At 38.8% G+C, this 22827-nt stretch overlaps 2 protein-coding genes across 2 annotated transcripts; one reads left to right on the top strand and one right to left on the bottom strand.

The window, feature by feature from the left end:
• Positions 1-7227: 7227 nt before the first annotated feature.
• On the bottom strand, positions 7228-11414 carry rpl28 (ribosomal protein L28). Its single transcript, XM_026928676.3, has 5 exons — positions 11359-11414; positions 10569-10660; positions 8754-8877; positions 8175-8293; positions 7228-7369 (listed from the first exon to the last, which is right to left on the bottom strand). The coding sequence occupies exons 2-5, from the start codon at positions 10647-10649 to the stop codon at positions 7280-7282; spliced, it is 414 nt and encodes a 137-aa protein (XP_026784477.1). The 5' UTR covers positions 10650-10660; positions 11359-11414; the 3' UTR covers positions 7228-7279.
• A 221-nt stretch (positions 11415-11635) lies between these two features.
• On the top strand, positions 11636-22772 carry LOC113535433 (uncharacterized). The gene is made up of 7 exons (XM_053240437.1): positions 11636-12147; positions 12827-12935; positions 14794-14906; positions 15019-15118; positions 16043-16176; positions 19910-20004; positions 20590-22772. Exons 1-7 carry the CDS (start codon positions 12057-12059, stop codon positions 20626-20628), a joined length of 681 nt encoding a protein of 226 aa, XP_053096412.1. The 5' UTR covers positions 11636-12056; the 3' UTR covers positions 20629-22772.
• The last annotated feature ends 55 nt before the right edge of the window (positions 22773-22827 follow it).

Raw genomic sequence — 22827 nt, 5'->3', positions numbered from 1 at the left:
TAAATGTAAATTGCCTATCTCAAAAAAGTGCTCCAAATTATACAAGTCAATTACAAAGAAATAATAGTTGTTCATAATAATGTTCAGTGCACCACTAATATAATATAGAGACAAGTGTTTCTTCAATAAATGATAATGTTCAATATATACACACACATACATACATACAGTGAGTTGCATAAATACACCCCCCTTCATTTTGTAGTGTTACTGGGTAAAGAGGGCATTAGTCAGAGAAGCAAAAAGGAAGCCAGGGGTAATTCTGAAGGAGCTGGAGAGATCCACAACTCAACTATTCACAGGACAGTTATAGCCTGGACATTCCACAAAACTGGGTTTTATGGAAGCATGGTGGTGTTAGCATCATATTGAGCAGTACCTTTGACTGCTTGGTTGCTCTGACTAATCCCCTCCTCATGGTTGAATCATATTTTTTTTAATACCAAGATACATACATTTCCAGAAATTTTTCCTGAACTTATTTTAATAACTCCTTGTGCTTTTCTGGGCCTTCCAGGAACATACAGTGTACTGTATATATATATATATATATATATATATATATACACATGCACATACATATATACAGTATACTGTATGTTTGTTGCAGCTGGTTGCAGCAAAACTAATTCAGGACTTCCACAGTAATGGGGGTGAATACTTATTGTATTAAGTGATACAAGGGGGAATAAATACAAGGGAACTAGTCATTCTGATACAAATTGATCTTTGTCTCATCTGTCCATAGGATGTTTTTTCCAGAATTGTACGGACTTTTATTCATGTTTTTGGCAAACTCTAACCTGGTCTTCCTGTTTGTGAGGCTTATCAATGGTTTACATCATGTGGTATCCCTTCTGTTGATGTCTACTCTGATGATGGCTGCTTTTAATTGTTGACTTTGACACAGATACACCTACTTCCTGGAGGGTGTACTTGATCTAGCCAACTTTGAGCTCATATTCATTATTTAATTTTAACTCCAATATACAGTGGTAGATAGCTAAAATAACAATAACTTCATCAATGTCCAAATATTTATGGTATATGAAATTGGAATAATGTGTGTAGGCTTTGTGTATGTGTGTGTATGTGTGTGTTCTTTCCTTATAGCAGTAGATGTGTTAGAATAATAAAGGTGAATGTGAGGAATGTAGAGATGTGGTCAGTGGTTGAGGTGGCGAATCCATGAAGCTCATGTCCACACAGCGCATGCTCCAACAACACATGAGTCTCTGGACTGATGTCTGCAAGACATCAACACACACACACACACACACACACACACACACACACACCCACCAATGAGAACCAAAACAGAAAGGTATGTTCTGTTTTTGAAATATTTGACTTAAAATCACCTAGTCTTTCCAGAAACTTTTAAGTATTTACTAAAAGGTTCTTTAACAGGCCTGCATCAAGGCCTGCATCATTAATTCAAGCTATTATATGGCATTTTTCTATGTGCCATGCCATTCCTTTGTCTTGGGTCTATATTCAAATCATTACATTCATAAATGTCTCTACAAATGCAAATACATAATGCTTTATGGAGGAATGAAATGAAACATTATTTAACATGGAATGCTAGATATGTGAAGATTTTGAACAAGGCTGATGTGGAAAATAACAAATGAAAGCTAATGTTACCAGTTAGCATGACAGTAACATATTAATAAAAGACAATATTGTAATTCTAACTGTGGAAATATATACTTTTCTTTAAACAATGCAAAATGACAAACAGTGAAGGTAATTTAACAGTGCTAGTAGATTCAATGGGAAATTCCATTACAACAGCTTGAATCTACATGACTGCTAATGGATTTGGACAGGGTGAGGTTTATCGATTAGTCCCTCGAGGCTGTTTATAGGTATTGGAAATGCCATGTGCTTTCCATATTGATAAATGTGTGTGTTTCAGTTTTTCTGGTTCACCCATGACAGCAACATAGTAGCTGTTTCAAACATGCAGTGACAGAAAGTCACACCTTACTATAGAAACTAAACTAAGAATCATATGTAAAGACAGCATCTCGAAATATAACAATTAAATACCTGATTTTATGGGTTAGGGGTTAGTTAAACATAGTTTTCTCCCTCAGTTAAGCTGCTTTCCTTTGTCTATCCTTTATAAACAAACTGAAAATTGAAAAGTATCAGCCAGTCAGTTATATATGTAACAGACATGAGCATTAGTTATTAGGATTGTTTTCATAGCCAATCAATAAAGATCAGTTAGGCAATACAGATCCCCAAAACACAGAAGGATGTAAGGACATGCTCATCTTATCTAGTTCATTCCCCACCCATACCCACCCCAAAATTTTTCTTTTGCAACATCATATGTCTTTTGTCATGTCTGATCACCTAAAACTGCTTTTTACGGAAGCTTGAATAGTAAAAATCTAAATCATAACATGCAATGGCATCAGCTTGAGTCAGAATATTATTTTTTAAAAAGTAAGATTGTTTTATTGAAAACTGTCCTTTCCAAATTTATGGATGGTATGCTTATTGTGTGTTTAAGTCACTGACCTTAACCTTATATCACGTCCTTAACCTTCAAAAAGTCAGCTACTTGTCTGGCTCAATAGTGGGTCATTTTGTACATGCATATATTATGAATGAGTAAATATAATAAATCAACAGTGCATACACATATATAAACTATAGGCACTGGGGCAGGGGCTGGGTGGCATGGAGAGAAATGAAGAACATAGACATATAGTAAGAGTTGGAAGTCCAGTTTTGTTGTTGTGACAGAAATACACTTACTGTGCTGTGACCATTCTTGCCAGCGATGCTGCAAATCAGCATCATGTTCATGATTGTGACCTAAGAAACAAGAATTGAAGCAACATCTTTAAATGCATAAACCTTGAATCTGACCTCAAGAGCATACAAATTCAAATACAATACTAATAGCACACTAATACTATTAAATGTATATACAGTGTTCATATTGCATCTATGACCTGGGGTACACAAACATGACACTAATAATAATAATAATAATAATAATAATAACATCCTTTTTCATAATAGTAATATAAAAAAAAACCTGGAATAATTGCATCAGTAATGTTATGTTATACTGATATACACTCACCATCCACTTTATTAGGAACACCTGTACACCTGCATATTCATGCAGTTATCTAATCAGCCAATCATGTGGCAGCAGCGCAATGCATAAAATCATGCAGATACAGTTCAAGCGCTTCAGTTAATGTTCACATCAAACATCAGAATGGGGAAAAAATGTGATTTCTGTGATTTTAACAGCAGCACGGTTGTTGGTGCCAAATGGGCTGGTTTGAGTATTTCAGAAACTGCTGATCTTCTGGGAATTTCACACACAACAGTCTCCAGAGTTTACACAGAATGGTGCGAAAAACAAAAAACATCCTATGTGTGGAGGGTCTGCAGGCTGAAATACCTTGTTGATGAGAGAGAGCCGTGGAGAATGACCAGACTGGTTTAAGCTGAGATGCTTTTCTACTCACCAGGGTTGTAAAGAGTGATTATTTGAGTTACAATATCCTTCCTGGCAGCTTGAAACAACAGGAAGTCTATAGTAATTCAAATAAGCACTCATTACAGAAGCATCCCAGAACGCACAACACATCAAACCTTGAGGTAGATGGGCTACATCAGCAGAAGACCACATCAGGTTCCACTTCTGTCAGCCAAGAACAAGAATCTGAGTCTATCATGGGCACACACTCAGCGAAACAGGACAGCTGAAGACTGGAAAAAGACCACGTCATTTTTTTTTTATTATTCTCATCTTCCACTGACTAGTTTGGGTGAGCCTGTGCCCATGATAGCTTGACAGGAGTGGAACCTCATGTGGTCTTCTGCTGTTGTAGAGCATCCACTTTAAGGTTCAATGTTTTGAGCATGCTGATGAGATGCTTTTCTGCTCACCAGGGTTGTAAAGAGTGATTACTATAACCTTCCTGGCAGCTTGAAACAATCTGGCCATTTTCCTCTGACCTCTCTTATCAGCAAGGCATTTCCACCCACAGAACTGTCTATCACTCAATGTTTTTTTGTTTTTTTGTTTTTTGCACCATTCTGTGTAAACTCTAGGGACTGTTGTGTGTGAAAATCCCAGGAGAACAGCAGTTTCTGAGATACTCAAAGCAGTCCATCTGGTTCCAACATCCATGCTACAATCAAAGTCACAGAGATCACATTTTTACTTAATTCTGATGTTTGATGTGAACATTTAACTGAAGCTCTTGACCTGTAGCTGCATTATTTTATGCATTGTGCTGCTGCCACATGATTAAATAACTGTATAAATGAGAAGGCGTATAGTTGTTCCTATTAAAGTGGATGGTGAGTGTAAATTATTAAGGTTTTGGTGCAGGTCCCACACATCCTATGTTTTAAACTGGGTAGTGTACGTTTTATAGAAATGCAAATTCAGGTAAAGTGAATTTATATATTGTTCTGATAAATTACTGAAGGCTAAGAGTAATGTTGCCCTTTATAAACACATCATGTGTTGTCATATGCCATGTTGTCCTGTTCTTAAATGTGTTTGGAAGCAGATCAAAATTGTCCTGAAAACCATGAAAATCACCATAACAGTAATCATTCATAATATTTTACTCTATAAGAATTGAGATACAAAGAGATGAATAGATACCATTGCTGTGATGAAGCAGAAGCTGCCGCAGTTCTCTCAGAGCGGCTGTGAGGTTCTCCAGCTGGTCATGCAGATGGATGTTCTCCTCTATTAGAGCGTGGATCGTATCCTGCAGCTCAAATGCACAGCAACACACAACCATGAACACCAACACACACAAACACAGGACCCGCAGCAGATACATGGCATCCATGCAGGACACCCACGTCGGGAGAGAGTTTGTGGCTTACAGTTCCAGTTGTGCAGAGCTTCGAACTCAAAGCTCACAGCTCCGAAAAGAATGCTGATTCCATCACACACACACACACATTATTGATCTGATAGAGGGAATGATCAAAAACGTGACCCATGAGCATGCTATTTCTCTCACACAAAGAGATCAATCATGCTACGTGACTGAGATATGTGTATGTGTACTATATTGTTAGTGGGATATAGGCCAATTCTAACCATCTATCCATTTACAGTTTATTCCAACATCCCAGAATCATTGGCATGAAATTCATTCAGTCATCTTCAGTAACCACATCTGAAGCTAATCCTGGTAACATTGGGTGCAAGGAGAGAACTCACCCCGGATGGGACGACAGTCTAGCACATGGCACCATTGACACGCACTCATTCACACACTTATTCACAGCAAGAGCCAACCTAGCATAGCCAGTCTGTTTGACTGCATATTTTTGGACATATGGTGGAAACTGGAGAACTTGGAGGAAACTCACAGGAATTTGCAAAACTCCATACAAATAGTAACCCAACCTCGGGATCGGCCTGGAGACTCTGAAGCTTTGAGACACCAGTGCTACCCACTGTGCCACCATGCTGCCCCTGGCTTGTAATTTCTCAACATTTTACTAGTTGACATCTCGTCTGCCGGACAGGAATCTTTCAGCCCTGACCTGCCATTTAGTGGGTATCACTTTTTAATCATCGCATTCTGCTAGTCTCAGCAGTATCACCAGGCTGTGAGGTGATGTCATGAGCCAAAGAAGCCTTTGATAGAAGGGTGCAGGATTTGGAATCCCCAAGCCAGAACAACCTAAAGGACCATTCACATGACACCCCTGAAGACCCCAAACGCCGTTCCCGTCTTCCAATGTCTACATGGTTCCCACCTTCTTCACCTTACCTTTAGTCTGGGGGGTGGGGGGAAGGGAGCTGCGGACACACCTAAAGACTTTTGGTAGGAGTTTCATGGTCCCTCATCTACCCCACATGAAAGGCCCTAATCAGTGCCCCCTCCCAGAGAGTAAGCACCAGGTGGTTCCCGATGACAGTGTCGCAGGGATACCAACTATAGTTCTGCTGCCAGAGCTCATCACATTACAGCGATCAGACAGAGTGAACCTAGAGGATATCTCCCTAACACTAAAGCAGTTTACAGTTCATCGACCTGAGGCTAGATTCACTGAAAATGCGGCCACCCAATCACCCTAGCACGTGGCAGATATTATTACAATTAGATTCATCCTGGTTGTCACGGGTTGTCGCTAGATTGTCACATGTAGTATCAGTGTCTGCTAAGAATGCTGACTTACGACAGCAGCCATATCAGTGGTTCCCGTAAGCTTGCTGGAACAGCAGGCATTCCAGAAGTGCAAGAAAAGGAGCCCAAGCATTAGCTCCCTAGTGGTTCAGAGTATTCCTAACAGAAGGCCTTCCCATCAGAGAGAAGAGGTGATACAGTGGTTAAGACTTGGGCTACAGATCAGAAGGTCAGGAGTTCAGATCCCGGAAAAGAGATAATCACCAGAGGCCGCCGTCATAGGCTGGGGACTGTGTGGTTAGAACATGCAACTAGCTGAAACCGCAGGCCATCTCTTTCCCTCTAACTCTTCTTGCCAACTGTGCATACATGAGGCACAGATGCCAAATCAACACATTGTGGTTCTCCCTGTCCCTGGAAGTGGACAGCCTACTGGGACAAGATACCCTCAGCACATATTAAATGCTTTTTAAAAATTCCCTTATATAAAGGTGGCCTGTCCCTGGGTTTCTTCGGAAGTGTGCCAAACGCAAACCAACAAACTTAGCAGCTGAATATAAGGTATTATTTACTGACCCAGGAGGGTTCATGTATTTGATTTAGGCATTTCCATCCAACCTAAACTTACTTGTAAACACAGGGCTACTATAAATTATAATCAGATTCTCAAACACTTGAGCTTCTAACTCAAAAACCCAACTGTTGCAAAATTGAGGGCAATGAAATGATGATGGCTTGATTGACTTCTAATTAACTGCAGTACATTTACTACAGTAGTAACTTGCTATGTTGTAATGTAGCCTGATTAAGACATAATAGAAAAATAATTATGTTTATGATCAAATGGAAGATAGATGTGTTTGTCCATTTCATGGAGTAAATATTTTAAAACAAAATATTTTTAGGCACAGCAAAAACAGGCTTTTATACACAATTTTACTTTCAAATATAGACTACCTCCATTTAAACATATTACAAACTCACTGTGTATTGCCTTGTGTGCTTTTGGCCACAGAGGATTAAAATGTTCTACCATGTTCTACATATAATCATAAAAATAAGAACAAGGGTGGGATATTTGACCAAAACACTTTTATTAATTAGGCATTTGTGGGGTGTGTACATGTTTATGCACTCTTGGCGGCTCTGGAGCGCTTCTTCTTCACCACCACAGGCTTCTGACTCCTCAGGATGGCGCTGGCCCGCCTCAGGGCAGCCTGAGAGAGAGGGACAGAATAGCAGTTTATTTGTAAAGTCCAATCTTAAGCAAGGGTTCAATTATTTCAGTTCAAAAACAAGGTAGTAAAAGGGTTCAAGTAGATGTGAGGCAGTCTGTGAAAACCTTTCAGATGTTGTGCAAGAAGCCAGTTTAACAAACGCAGCAGCAGTAAATCTGTCACTCCGCCTAAAGAGGTCGTAAACCTTGCTAGCTAAGTGTGATTCGCACACAAGTGCCATAGCAAAAAGACATGCAACGGTCACATCCTCAAAACAGGGAAGAGCAAACTGTGCACATACTGTACAGATGACAGCAGAAAACGTTAAAACAACTTAATAAAAAGACAAAAATTTAAGTCAAGAGATCAGTTGAGTCGAGAGAGGACAATGAGGCTAGAACTTAAATGTGGCAAACGACTTTTATCTCAGGTGACGAGACCGAGACGAACATGGCTGATGCTGATAAAGTGATCACTGTAGAACTTACAAATTGGTAGTAATGTTTTTCCATAAATTGATTAGGTTATAAATGCAAAAGTAGGCAGGACGTTGTACTTGATTTGCACTGGAATCTTTAAATACAATTTTTTCTTTTTACTTTCGCAGGTAACCAGACAGTAAAATTCTATAACTAAAGGTTGAGATGCATGAAAAAGGAAAAGAAAAGAAAAAATTCAGTTCAGTAAATCCTGCAGTTTTCAGAACTTTATATGGTAGAAAATGTCAGTTTGACCATGTGAAGGATTCTCCCAGGCCGCCAGACATCCAGTATATAGAAGTTTAAAACCATGCATGTGTCCTCACCATGCGGAGGTCCTTCCTGTACTTGTTTTTGCGGATGATGTTCCTTAGGCGGTTGAGCGTGGTGCGAGAGTTCTTGTTGATTGTGATCTTCTCGTACGCTTTCGCTGGTTTGCGGTGACCTGAGCACAGTTCATCAGTTTTAAAACATGACTCCAATACCACAAATCAACAAAGCCCAAAGACACATAACTAACTTCTTCAAAAATCCAACAGAAAAATCTGTGGTTAAAGTGCAAGTCTAAGGTCAGGTACACAGGTAAACACTCACTGATTAGTCAAAATTTTATTCATTATACAAACAAATTATACAAAGCTACTAATTCAGTTTGCTAATGCATGAACCTGTCACAATACAAATGCAATCAATAACATATGGCACATAAAAGGCCATAAATAAAAGCATTAAGACAGATTTTAGATTAAAATTATTCATGGGTCATAAAAATCAAACTTCAAAATGATGTACACCAGAAACATTTTTGGTCCCACCTCCTACACAGCCAAAACTAAATTAACTGACACTTTCTGCATGATTGTCCTAACCTGGGTATTAACCACAGGATAAAATTTAATAATTACCTGCACGTTTCTTCAGGATGATGACAACACCCTTGCCATCAGCTGCCTGCTCTACACCGACTGTCTTACGGTGAATGAGGCCGTTAAAGCGGAATGCATTCCTGGCCTTCAGGTTGTTTGGCTCCTGAAACAAAACAAATGAAAATGTCATTTAAAATGGTGCAATTTTTTTTTTTTTTTTTTTTAAAGGTGGAATGACATGCAAAATATAAAATACAATACCAACAAAAAGAAATTTGATGCATTAACAGACAAATTTTGCTAAACAATTATGATTCAACATTTGAGAGTAATGTGTTTGCTAAAATAATCTATTCTATAAACAGACTATAAGCAAGCTTCTTTCGAGCAAGTGCTCACTGTTTGCTGCCCTCATCTGGACACTATCATTTCAGCTTTACCATCACACGGGTGACAGGTACAGGAGTTTAAATGTTAAATCACAAAGTTACATCAAATCAATAACCACAGTATGTTGGTACAAAGACGAGCTACACTTCACTATGGACATATTGATCAAACACCAAGGGTCTGATGTGAGAACAGCACTGATTTGACAATTTTCACTCCACTCCACTTTTTTCATGGTTACAGTGAGTAATGTTGAAAGACACCATGTACGTGAAACACAATGCACATGAAATCAAACCTCTGATGTTTCACATAAAAGAATCTTGACTGTTGAGAGCAAAACAGTCAGAAGTTCACATATTTGCATTAACATATTCTGACTGGTTTCCAAAATACATCACAGGACTAGAAAGCTCTATACATCTGTATACATCTCATTTCACTGCTGCACTGTTTGTACGCAAGTTGTCCAGGCAGCTTGCTCCATGAATAGTTTTAGTTGTAGTAGAATAGTTCTAACTGTACTGAAAGCTGCATTAGGTTTACTGAAGGGGAAAGAGAGAAAAATGCTGCAACCCCGTGACAACCAGTATGAGCCAAGGTGCCTGAAAACCTCTGCTCTCGGATGTAGTGCATCTCAAACATAACTGGGTGTTGTGGAAATCGATAAAACATTGACTATGTTTACGTTTAAGGCCTATATTGAGGTTGCCGTATTCCAAATACAATGTTTATATGTGTACAGGCATCGGAGTATTCCAGTATACATGGCCGATCTACACATGCCCTTTTCCTTTCCTGCTGTTATTTCCCAGGAGATTCAAGATGCTGCAGTTGGTTATAGAATATGCTCAGTTATTAGTTTTATTATGACTTTTCCACACTAATTTAATTAGGACTGACATTTCTCACCATCAAAAATGCCCAAAAACACTGCGTCGAAATGGAAAGGGTCGGTGAGCATCTGTTAAGCTAAGCATCTATTTGCACCCACAATTCCTTGCAGACTGAGCATGCGCATGTATCTCCTTTCAGTGGATTTTCTGAATAAGGTGTTTACATGCAACCAATTTCCGATTAAAACAGGTATATTCCAGGGGTGGAAATAAGAATATTGTCTTAATCTGAATCGGGCAATCGGATTGCGGCGTTTACATGACTCAATACTAATCAGAATACTTCCAAATTCGGATTAAAGTCAGAATATTGGTGTGCATGTAAACAGTCATTGACATGCGCTCTCCCTGATTTCCTGTCTCAGAAGAAAACATGTCCCAATCACATCATGGCTCTCAAGCCATTTAATGGGCACTTCAAGTCTGCAGTAGCAGAACATTCAGCCCTCAAACACAGATGAATGGTCGTCCCCGCATGACTAACACAGAAAAGCTGAAAGAAAGGTGATTACCTGGTAACCTGCTCAGGAACTGATTAGCTGAATAGTTGGAAAGTGTGGCTACTTACAGTGCTGTAGGTCTGTCCGTTCCTCTTGATGAGAAAGCTGGAGTTGTTCCTGATCACCATCCACTGCAGGTGAGACGACATGATGGCGGTTCCTGAATGACAGTGGAGGAGAGAATGTGATGAGCATCACCTCACTGAAATGCATTACACAGGATCCTAGTCTAAAATCCATGACTCCAAAATTCATAGTTAGAATTAACCCCACTGCAAATATTCTCACATACAGGCAAATATGAATGACTAAGTCTAGGGAAAGTATTTAGCTTTAAGTATTTATATGCATTTCTTGACATGATTTTCAACCAACTATCTCGCTTATTAACCCACAGAATCCATCACATCGCTCGTTAAAATAAGTGGCCATGTCAATACCGGCTATTAGCACTAACTACAAGCCGCCATTCGACGTATATTTCGACGTATACTTCGATGTAAACAAGCGGAATAAGTACAAAAGTGAAGAAAGTCTTCAAAAATATAACATTTGGGGTGCCTAAAGCGTAAAAGTGGAGGAATTTGGACAAACATAAACCGTTAGCATTGAGAGCTCGGCTTCGCTAACTAGCAGAACTTCACGCACTAGCTAGTGAGCCACAGACGGAGCGCAGGCCTCAGCGCACACCGCACTTTTCATATAAAATGCTTAAAAGACTACAGACACAACCTCTGCACCTTAATTATAACAAACTGTATACCTTACGACACAATTAAAAGTGCGGCTAACAACCGACTTCACAATGAAAACAGCTTTTTTAAGTATATTAAGTATAACACAAGCCGACCACGCTACCTTTTCCAGCAGGGGAAGAGGGAGAGAAAGGAGGGAGTTCCGGTTCCGGTCAAATCTATATAGATCCTTGCGCCTACAAAGAAAATGCAAATGAATGCATTTAAATTAACTGAAACTCTATGAAATGCGGTGAATATACAATTAATTATATTACCAGGACAAATGTGTGATGCTGCGGCATTCGTAAAAAGGAATAAAGCACGAACTATTTGTTTCAGCGGCTATGCGGATGGATATACCATGTAACGAGCTTTGAGGTTTGGCTACGTCAGAAATTCAAGTCGCGCATACGTCATTTTCGAGCGACGCGCTTTCGCACAGTAAATAACGGTTGAATTGCAAACATTTCTGTATTCTTGAGTTATTCCCGTATTAGCAATAGTACAAAAGGATTTCTTCTACTCTATCTGTAGTGCAGTATATGCTTAATAAAGCGCTATTTGTGATTAATCCTCTGTAAACATCTTACTGTTGCAGTTTAGTTTATTGCTGCTGAGTACAGTGATTCAGTGATTCAGGTTGGTATTATGAATAAGTTCATATTCCAGTTCATGTCGTCATGCCATTGTTTCTTTTGTTTGTTGTATAATTCAACCTCTGGAAATGGTAGCAGGCTCGTGTAGTATCAGGTAGCTTGCTTTACAATGAAGTCAGAGTGCAAAATAGAAACGCAAACATCAACGCAGTAAACGCACGTGATGGATAATGAAGAGGATCTGGAGGCACTTGGGGAGAAACTGTATGACCTCATCTATCCTAAACATGCTGATATGGCTCCAAAACTAACAGGTACTGATGGAACTGCATGCAGAAATGTATGTGCAATATAAAGGAAAGACTCTAAACAGCCCTGTGTGGTGTGTGTGTGTGTATATATGTGTGTGTGTGTGTGTGTGTGTGTGTGTGTGTATATATATATATATATATATATATATATATATATATATATATATATATATATATAGCTTAGGCACATGCAAAGAAATGCTGTAGAGCAAAGATGCCTTCAAGAATATTTAAATTAAATGTTTCTACATTTAAAAAAATACTATAAAGAGCAGTAATCAGTACTAAATGAAACAAAGTCAATGTTTGCTGTGACAATCATTCGCTTTAAAAAAAATAGTAGTCTCAGGTACAGTGTGTGCAGTTTTATAAGGAAATTAGCTGGTATGTTTTACTGAGCATCTTGCAGAAGCAGCCACAGTTCTTCTGGAGACTTTGACTGTCACACTTGCTTCTTATTTTTGTAGCAAAACCCAGCAGCCTTCATTATGTTTTTTTTTGTCTGAAAAGTGTCTCTTATGTAATATGCTGCTTTCTTCACTGACACACAAACATTTTTCTGTAACATTTAATTTTGTGCTGGAAAACTAATGTTTGGAAATTTGAAATGTTTTTGTACTGAATCAATAATGTAGAAGTGATATACACATACATATGTATGTATTCTGGAAACCTGCTGCAGGAATGCTGCTGGAGCTGCCGAGGGCTGTGATTAGTCAGATGCTGCAGGATGAAGCTCTCCTTACCAATGCGCTGGAGAGGGCACTGGCAGCCCTGCACCCTGATACTAGGTAATACACACCATCACAGATCTACAACCTGGCAACAGGTAACACACACCAACAGCACCTGTACATGCACCACTTCCAGCTTTTTAGAACAATATATCCAAGGGCAGCTTGTACAAATGGCCTAGCATGGCTAAGACCACCCCTGTCTTTCGAAGACAAAAAGACACCGATATAAGAAATCATCCAAATCACATGATGTTAATATGATGATTTGATGTTAACAAATATGTTAAGATGGTTTATTTTGTGTTTTTAAGACAGAGTTGTGTATGTAATGTTTTGATTATCTGAAATTGCTGGTTACAGAGAGATATTTCAATTTTTTGGGAGTGTTTAGCTGAGTAAAGATATTTATCTAGAATAATTTATCCCGCTCTCGCATTGGCTTCCTCCTCAGCTGTCATAAAAACGAGTAATCAGAAAATGTATTACTTTATTTTGAAGCACAAAGCCTATTATATTAAAAAAATCTGATATTATTATGACCAAGGAGGTTTTAATGTAATTGAATTTGAAAATATGAATATTATTTTGAAACTCAAATGGCTGCAAATGTTCTAATGTAATGTTGATAGCTTGTGGTTTGTAGTTCCATCAGCGCAGTTTGGAAAATTGTGTGGTATTAATTTTCTTCTCAAATGTGACTGATATGTACAAGCTTCTGTTGAAACTATCAGCATACCATCAACAAATCTTATTATTTTGGAAATTGGCACATACACACAATTTTACACTCCCACAATACTCCTATTTGGAATAATAAATATATTTTATATAGAAATAAATCTTTATTTTACAAGGATTGGTTAAGTAAAAATATATGGTTCGTCATGGACTTAATGGATAATTTTGGAGACATTTTAGATTACAGTGCTTTCAGTTTAAAACATGGATTTGCCTGTTATCTAAAACAATTCTTTACTGTTATAAATGCAATACCTTCTGGAATAAAAATGCTAATGAGATGCCTGTCATATTCTAAAGTTACTGCAGTTCCTCCCTCTTTATATGTTGTAATATTAAATTTAAGAAGGAAACTTGTACTAATAAACACAAGACAAGCCATAATCAGAACTTGCTACCCTTGTCAAATTTTAAGAAATAAATTAGATCACATATTTGATTAAAAAAATACTGCAAAATATATTAGAAAAGCTTATTTAAAATTTCCTCATCCCCCAAAGTGAAAGAAATTCACTTCAAAATCTTAAATGAAATATATCCTTCTTATAAATTCCTAAATCTAAAATTTATTCTTGAAGATATACCTTGTCATTTCTGTAATTGCTCTTCTGAATATGTAGATCATATATATTTTTTCATACGATTTCTCAAGTGCCTTCTGGAGAACATTACAGGATCGGCTGATAGAAAAAGATATGGCTGCCAATACTATTAGTTTCACCTTAGAGAATATAATGTATGCTTTAACCAAAGACCACTGTGTTCTGTTTTATTTGATTAATAACTTCATAATATTAGCAAAATATTATATACATAAATGTAGATTTCTTACCCCCTCCCCCCCGCCCCCCTTTTAGAATATTCAGAATTTAATATTTCTCAGAAGATCTTACAAAAATGAAAAGTCAAAAAGCATTCAAATTGTTTGATCTACTTCTGATATATAATTTACTGTAGAAATAGGTTTGCCCCTCCTCGTACTTTTTTGTCATTTATTTATAATTTATCTGTTCTTTATCCGTCTTGGATTCGATCTGTTCTGATGTTCTGATCCTTCCATGTCAGTCAATTGAAAATTGACTATTTATGCCATTTTGTTGTTAATCATATTTGGTATTCAACAACTGTTATAATAAAAAAATAAATAAATAAATAAAATGTTTTGACTTCCTAGTAAACCACCGTCACAGGCTGATGATGTCGACTCCGTGTCCTCTGACTCCCTGGGTGAACAGCTGTATGAGCTCATCAACCTTTACAACACAGGATACACCCAGAAAATCACAGGTTATCACTTTTTATCTGTGTATTCAGCCATCACTACAGCCGTCATTACATCTTATAAATATAATTCAAATCATTACTAAGATCTAAATAATTCTCCTTTAAATAAACACAGGGATGTTGTTAGAGCAGGAGAAAAAGGTGGTGCTTCAGCTGTTGTCTGATCCGGTCCTGCTGGAGGAGAAAGTCAACATGGCCCTGAAAACCTTACAGGGGTGAGTGTGTGTGTGTTATCAATCATTAAAAGCTAACTAGTAGGATTTTCCATCAAGTACTGAGAAAATTCTACCACACATATATTAACTAATTACATATTTTAAGATTATTTTGACATCTTGACAATGCAGTTTAATCAGCAACCAAACTGATGACTAAATATCCAAGAAATTGGGAAATTGAAATACAACTGTTGTCACTCATGATCTCTGTTTAAATAATAAGGGTTGTCACTCAAGTAAGTAAATGTGTCTGAGGAAAATCATCAGAGCAGTAGACGATGTAATGATGTATAGTTCATTCATATTCTTTAATTGTATTTATACATGGAGTTACATGATGTCACCTACTACCAATATAGCCCCGCCCACCTCAATCCAGCCTGAAGAAAATGGCAAATAAATAAATGAAGAAAGAAATACCATCATCATCCTTCCTTGGTGGTACATCACTACAACGTGTAGATAATAGTATGAAGCTTATTATTAAAATAATTTGTTCATAACTCAAATATGGAAGAAGTTTGCTCCTGTTAGGGCTCGCCATGGCGAATCACTGATCCGCATATTTGATTTGGCACAGTTTTTATGCCGAATGACGTAACCCTCCCCAATTTTTATGAAAAAAAGAAAACATTTTACTCGGTTGATATTTATTTATTTAATAAATGATTATTTAAAACTGATACAAATCCATTTTAGCTGTTTGGAAAGTCATCAGATGAAAGCGATGCATTATATCATGTTCCGTTTCGTACACAATTGGCTTCATTTTTTCCAAGTAGTGAATCACATTTATATGGAAACTCATACATGTGTGTAACTCTGTGTTGATTTCTTTAATGAACAACTCAATCAGTACACTTCTTTGCAACTTGTGCATTTTCCCCTGCCCCGTTTTCTGATTGATTTCCTCACTTTCAGTTCTAGTTGCAGTCAGAGTCAAGGGGACACTGATGTGAGTGACGGCTCTGACCAAGACGAAGTGGAAGTGATTGGAGAGAAACTGTTTGCACTCGTACGAGACATAGAACCGGCCCACTGTGCTGATATCACCGGTGAGCTAGTTGCAGGTTTATAATGTTAAACTATGCTCAAACTATGTTCAAAAAAGTATTTTACATCATGTGTGGCTTAGTGATGTATACAGTGTTTCATGTGGTAGAGAAATAAGTGTTTACAAGGTATGTTTTGTATGTGCAGGGGTTTGTGTAATGCTTGTTCTGTTTACTCACTCCTGACCACTAGGGGAGGTTTTTAACACCTGAATACCAACTTGGAGTGACATATGACACAGTAGTTCCCAGCAATCATTCCCTTTCTCCTTCTCACCTGTGTGCATATCAGACTACATGACCATGGGGTAGCTGAGCTGTGTGCTTGTGCTGACTGCATAGCTCCATATGGATAGCTTGTGACTATTGTCTGTCCTCCAGATTTGGGGATAGCCCCCTTGAATTCCTTTCTGCTTCAGTGAGTGTGCATTTCTTTTAATATGATGAGCATTATTTCTAGAACGCTTCTGGGCTCCATACTGCCTGTTAGCCTTGAGCTGGTAATGCTATTTTTTTTCCTGTCATGTTAGTTCTCCCTCAGTGCTTTCTCATTTGAATGTTCTATATTCTCTGCCGGCTAGGTGAGCTTGTGGCTAATGACATCGTAGAGTGGCTACTCCCTCAACATACCATATAGAGACTGTGTTGAGCATGCTATTTTAGCTACTAATTCACAGCTTTTTGTTTTGGAGTGAGTATTTGTTCTCTCCAAATGTCTTTTTTTCCACTTGGGTTGGATTTCCCACATAGTCCACATTGTACTGAGTGAGTGTGTAGTCACTGATAACCATGACTTGCGCTCATATGTTCACTGTCTGAATCTCTTGGAAGGCAAGAATGGGTACCAGCTATTTACTCACTGTCTTTCCACTGACCATCTCAAGGAAGCTGTGTCTGACTGGCTGATCACACAGCGCAGCCTGTATCAGCATATTATATCAACACTGCTGCTGAAAGTCTGTAAAAACCTAGGCCCAACGATGTACAGCAAGGAGACCGGAATCAATCTGAGTTACTCTATAGATGAACAAACAAATGCAGCATACATGGCTCAGGCAGCATCAAAGCTCCAAGAGTTAAGACCATCTTAGAAATCAGTGACCAGTTATCCGTCTTGCCCCCTCCTCAGATGAATGTGATGATGCTATTTCTACAGCTGCATCTGAGAAGTTATTCCAAGCTGATAATGACCTATCATTTGAGCTTCCACCTCTGGGCAGGGGGGCTGATTCTGCCCCTCCCAGCTTGCAAGCCCCTTTGGCAGACTCAAAGTGAGCTATGATGGCCACCCTGAAGTTTGCTATGGCTCAAGTAGAAGTGGATGGAGCAACACCACATGAAATGCACTATTACGCATGTCACGTGTGACAGCAAGATTGCTATGCCACATTGCATGGAGTTTTATGCCAGCTTTCATGCCTGGGTTTCATGGTGTGTGCTCTAGCTAACATGATTCATAAGGACAAAGGTTTTAGCCTCATGTGGATGCTTGTGTTGTGTCACTAGTGGTCTCAGAAGACAAAGCATCAAGCCCAGATGTGTGCTGAGTGCATACCACAGAGTCAGAAAATAGAGAGAGTGCACCTGCCTAAGTGACTGTTAAGCAAATCATGGTGTTACCAATATGGCAGGGCTTCTGCTTGGTTGGAATGAAACCCTGCACTCACACCCATCTTTTCAGCATAAGACTGGACACTCCTGCAATATGGCATCCAAAATGGAAGATGGTGACACATGCAAGTATGCACAAAATAGACAGCTGGCAGTGTACACACTATATAAATAGTAAAAAAAAAAAAAAAAGTTTACATACACCTAGACTAGACACATTTAAACTAAATTTTTCACTTTTCATGCATTTCATGTTACCATACATTTCTCTTTTTCCAGCAAACGCCCCACTACGTGATGCTGCCATCCCCATACTTCACAGTTGGGATGGTGCTCTTTCAATTAAAAGCCTCACTCTTTTCACTCCATACATAGCGCTGAACATTATGGCCAAACAGTTCAACACTCCTCCAAAAACGGTGGTGATCACCTGCAAACTTCAGTCTGGCTTTTTCATGCTGGTCTTAGGAAGAAGCCCCTATTCTTGCACAACATCCTTTCAGGCCACGGCGATGTAGGACTCTCTTAATGGTGGATGTACATACTTTGGTACCAGTTCCTTTGTTGTTGTCTTGGGGTTCAGTCAAACCTTTTGGACCAAAGGTTGTTCATCTCTGGGAATTAATTTGTGCCTCTTTCCTGAATGATGCAGTGTCTGTATGGGCCCAAGAGTTTGCACAGATGCTCATGGAACCTACAGTTGTTTGGAAATTGCTCCTAAGAAGGAGCTGGACTTGTGGAAGTCCACAATGTTTTTGTGAGGTCTTGGCTGAATTGCTTGGATTCCCCTATGGTATTCATGGGCAAAAAAGGCACTCTTTCTAAAGGAAGGCCCTTACACACTCTCCTAATTCACTCCTAATTATAACCCTTGGCCAGAAGCTTCTAAAAGTCATTACATCAATTTCTGGAATATACCAGACTCTCTAAAGAGACAGTCAACTTGGTGTATGTAAATTTTTGATCCAGTACAATTCTGATATTGTGAATTAAAGCTGGGGTGACTCTTTGTCAACTTGTTTTATTTTATTTTTTACATGTTGTCATGTTTGTATTGTGTAATCCAGTAGGCTCTAGGCAAGAGGGTGCAGGTTTCAAAATAGCAAAGCCAGCATGGCCAGATGGACTACCATGTGGTGCCTTGGTGACTCACCACAGTCCCATCTTCCAATGCTTAAAGTGTGCCTGTCTGCCTCAGACTGCCTGTAGGCTTGACGGGCCACACTTTCAAAAAAGCATTGGACTGCCCCTCATCTACCCCACAGGGAGGGCCCTAAAAACATCTAACCACCACTAAAGAATCTCACATGTACCTGGTAGAGGCTGGTGATACAGCTGAAATCATCACTCATGGGATGGTAACTATTAGATCAGTGGCTTCTAGTGTTGCAGGGACACAAACTAGAGTTCTGCCACACACCCCATTTTTTTTTTTGGGCCTTAAGGCTTCATTGATCCTTATGTTCTGGCTCTCTTCCAATAGGTTTGCTCCCTCTACTGTACAAATACTAGCACTCTAGAAGAGGTAGACCACACGGTTTCTAAAACAGGGAGTTGTACTCAACTTGTGTTATTGTTCCAATAAAGGATGGTATTTTCAGTCCAATTTTAGATTTTAGGGTTGAATCGGTTCATATGCAAGACACTTCATATGCTATATGTGACAGATGTAGTTCAGGTCTTGTAGGCAAAGGGCTGGTTCCCGTCTGTGCATCTGTATGATGCTTATATTCAGGTTTCTGTTGCCCCAGAACAAAATACGTCTGCATGCTTTCAAGATGCATACATCAGGATAATGCTATATTTGGATGACTATCTCCTCTTTGCCTCCCACCAAGAAGCAGGCCACTTCATCACCCCAACATGTGGCAGAAGTTATTACACTTGCCATTCAGATTCAGCCTGGCTGCTAAGGGTGGTATTGGTATCTGATGAGGATGCTCATCAGTGATCCCACTAGGCTTGCTTGTTACCTTGCTGGAAAGGTATGCACACATGCGAAAAAAAGGAGCTATTCAGGTGTAACACCACCCTTGGTGGTTATACAGGGTTCATAAAACCACAGTAACTAGTGTTATGTAATTTGTGTCTTAATAATGATGTGATCTGTATTGATTGTGTGTAGGAATGCTGTTAGAAATGGACCTCGGGACACTGCACCAGATTCTAACTGATCGGACCATGCTAGAAGTTGCAGTGCAGCGAGCAAAGATCGCTCGGGTGCGTGCACAGACACACTCGCACAATGTCTATCCATGTGACAGAAGGTTGAAAATAAGTAGTGGCAAGCAAGGAACATGATCAGAAAACTGGGACAATAGTTAAACAAGACGATACCAGAAAGGGTCTGTCAAGTGCAAGATTATATATCTAATTCAGTTTCCTTCTCTATATTGGTTATGTCTGAGCACAACTGGAAAAAAGAAAGTTATCAGATTAATCATATGCATGTGCTGAAATATTGGGTTAAACAAGGGTTAGGTGTCTAAGTGTCTGTCAGATTTCATCCTATACAAGATATTTTCTTACACTGTTTTCTAGAATTATCTAAAGAAAAATACATAGGCCATAAGTAAAGTGGATGATTACCAATGAAACACTTGACCTGAAGCACTATTTTTGGTGTATTGTTGTTAAGAGACCTATTGGCTTGTTTAATGCAGTATGTACCTCAACATTATGAATATTTGTGAAGTGTTTTATGAAATTTGTATATAAATTCCATCATGTCCATAAATTAAGCTGCCCAGACATACTGGAGAAAACTGCATATTGAAATGATCTTTTCTCATTTTTCATTCACAGGAGAATGCATTGAGTCAAGCACAACCAGAGACAAACTAAAGACTACACAATGTCTTGTTTATGAATAATTAAAAGGAAAGGAAACCTGAAGAGAGGCATAACAGGAAAAAATCTTGTCCCACTGTTATTCTTGTACTGCATATACACAAACATGGGGGTATTTTGGTTATATACAGTCAGGTCCATAAATATTGGGACAGTGACACAGTTTTGGTAATTTTGCCTCTGTACACCACCACAATGGATTTGAAATGAAGCAATCAAGATGTGACTGAAGTGTAGACTTTCAGCTTTAATTCAACGGCTTCAAGAAAAATACTGCATTAACCGTTTAGGAATTACAGCCATTTTTTTACAGAGTCCCTCCATTTTCACAGGCTCAAAGGTAATGGGACAATTGACTGATAAGCAGTTTCATGGCAAGCTGTGGCCTGTTTCCTCCTTATATCATGATAAATTAAGGAGATAAAATGTCTGGAGGTGATTCCAAGTGTTGAATTTGCATTTGGTAGCTGTTCATGGGAACTCTCAATATGCCGTCCAAAGAGGTGTTGATGCAAGTGAAGGAGGCCATCATTAGGCTGAAAAACCAAAACAGACCTATCAGAGAGATAGCAGAAACTTTAGGAGGGCCAAATCAACAATTTGGTACATTCTTAAAAAGAAGGAATGCACTGGCGAGCTCAGCAACACCAAAAGGCCTGGGAGACCACAGAAAACAACTAAAGTGGACGATTGCAGAATTCTTTTCTTATTGAAGAACAACCCCTTCACAACATCTAGCCAAGTCAGGAACACTCTGGAGGAGGTAGGCCTATCATTGTCAAAGTCTACAATCAAGAGCCACCTTCGTGAATATAAATACAGACGGTTTACCTCAAGATGCAAACCGCTGGTAACACTCAAGAACACAAAGGCCAGATTAGACTTTGCTAAAAACCTCTAAAAAAAAAGCCTGACCAGTTCTGATGCAAGATTAACTTGTACCAGAATGATACCACATCATCCGTCAAACATGTGGAGGCAGTGTTATGGCATGGGCATGTTTGGCTGCCAATGGAACTGGGTCACTGGGGTTTATTGATAATGTGACTGTTGATAGAAGTAGCAGGATGAATTCTGAAGTGTACAGAGCTACACTTTCTGCTCGGATTCAGTCAAATGCTGCAAAACTGATAGGACAGCGCTTCACAGTACAGATGGATAACAACCCAAAACATACTGTGAAAGCAGCCCAAGAGCTTGGAAATTAAATGTTCTTAAATGGCCGAGTCAGTCACCTGACCTCAACCCAACTGAGCTGCTTTTCACTTACTGAAGACAAATCTGAAGGCAGAATGAACCACAAACATGCAGCAACTGAAGATGGCTGCTGTAAAGACCTGGCAAATCATCTCAAGGGAGGAAACTCAGCATTTGGTGATGTCCACTGATGTCACCACTGAAAGTCTACGCTTCAGTCACATCTTGACTGCTTCATTTCAAATCCACTGTGGTGGTGTACAGAGGCAAAATTACCAAAACTGTGTCACTGTCCCAATATTTATGGACCTGACTGTAAATATTTTATGATCTTCAGAGAGATTGTGGTAAAGATTATAACGTGGTTAACTATATTCCTTTCAGTAGGCAGACCTAGGGTGACCAGATGTAGTCTCATATTTTGGTTTTGATTCTCAAACTGTAACTGAGATATATCTTTTTAAAGAAAATCTCTCTCCAATTCTGACAACAGTAAGGTGAATACAAGGAACATTTTTTTTTTTTTTTTAAATCAACACAATGCAGCTCAGCATGTTAACTCAAAAAGCATAAGGGGTGTAAGGGTTCTACCTCAAGCCTTACAAACCCTTTAGCAGACAAAATCATGAATGTAATAAAATACGTAGTATAATAAAATGTATGATATAGATAAAATGGTTATAATCAATAATCATCTCAGGCTACAGTGGACACAGGCTTGCAGAAACTGGCCAGTTCAATCCCCTTCTGATATATGATGTGTTCATTATCTGAAGCTCTTGCCCTGTATCTGCATGATTTTATGAGCTGCACAGCTGCCATATGATTGGATAATTGCATGAAAGACTGATACAGGTACAGATGTTCCTATTAAAGTGGCCGGTGAGTGTATATTACATGGTATTACATGTATGGTATTATAAACCATGTATCTGTGGAATCTTATTTTGTACATAAGCTTTTAGGATGAAAATTATCTGATAATTTTGTTGCAAT

Source organism: Pangasianodon hypophthalmus, chromosome 15 (genome assembly GCF_027358585.1).
Source record: "Pangasianodon hypophthalmus isolate fPanHyp1 chromosome 15, fPanHyp1.pri, whole genome shotgun sequence".
NCBI lineage: Eukaryota > Metazoa > Chordata > Actinopteri > Siluriformes > Pangasiidae > Pangasianodon > Pangasianodon hypophthalmus.
The sequence above is the reverse complement of the archived record's forward strand: the minus strand, read 5'-3'. Positions and strand labels throughout refer to the sequence as shown.

Excerpts from the sequence above, each read along its gene's own strand:
- rpl28 (XM_026928676.3), bottom strand. The coding sequence starts at position 10,649 with ATGTCGTCTCACCTGCAGTGGATGGTGATCAGGAACAACTCCAGCTTT. Across the intron at positions 8,878-10,568 it reads ACGGACAGACCTACAGCACT|GAGCCAAACAACCTGAAGGC; the intron begins GTAAGTAGCCAC and ends GTTTTGTTTCAG. Across the intron at positions 8,294-8,753 it reads CATCCTGAAGAAACGTGCAG|GTCACCGCAAACCAGCGAAA; the intron begins GTAATTATTAAA and ends AACTGTGCTCAG.
- LOC113535433 (XM_053240437.1), top strand. The coding sequence starts at position 12,057 with ATGGATAATGAAGAGGATCTGGAGGCACTTGGGGAGAAACTGTATGAC. Across the intron at positions 12,936-14,793 it reads GCCCTGCACCCTGATACTAG|TAAACCACCGTCACAGGCTG; the intron begins GTAATACACACC and ends TTGACTTCCTAG. Across the intron at positions 20,005-20,589 it reads AGCGAGCAAAGATCGCTCGG|GAGAATGCATTGAGTCAAGC; the intron begins GTGCGTGCACAG and ends TTTCATTCACAG.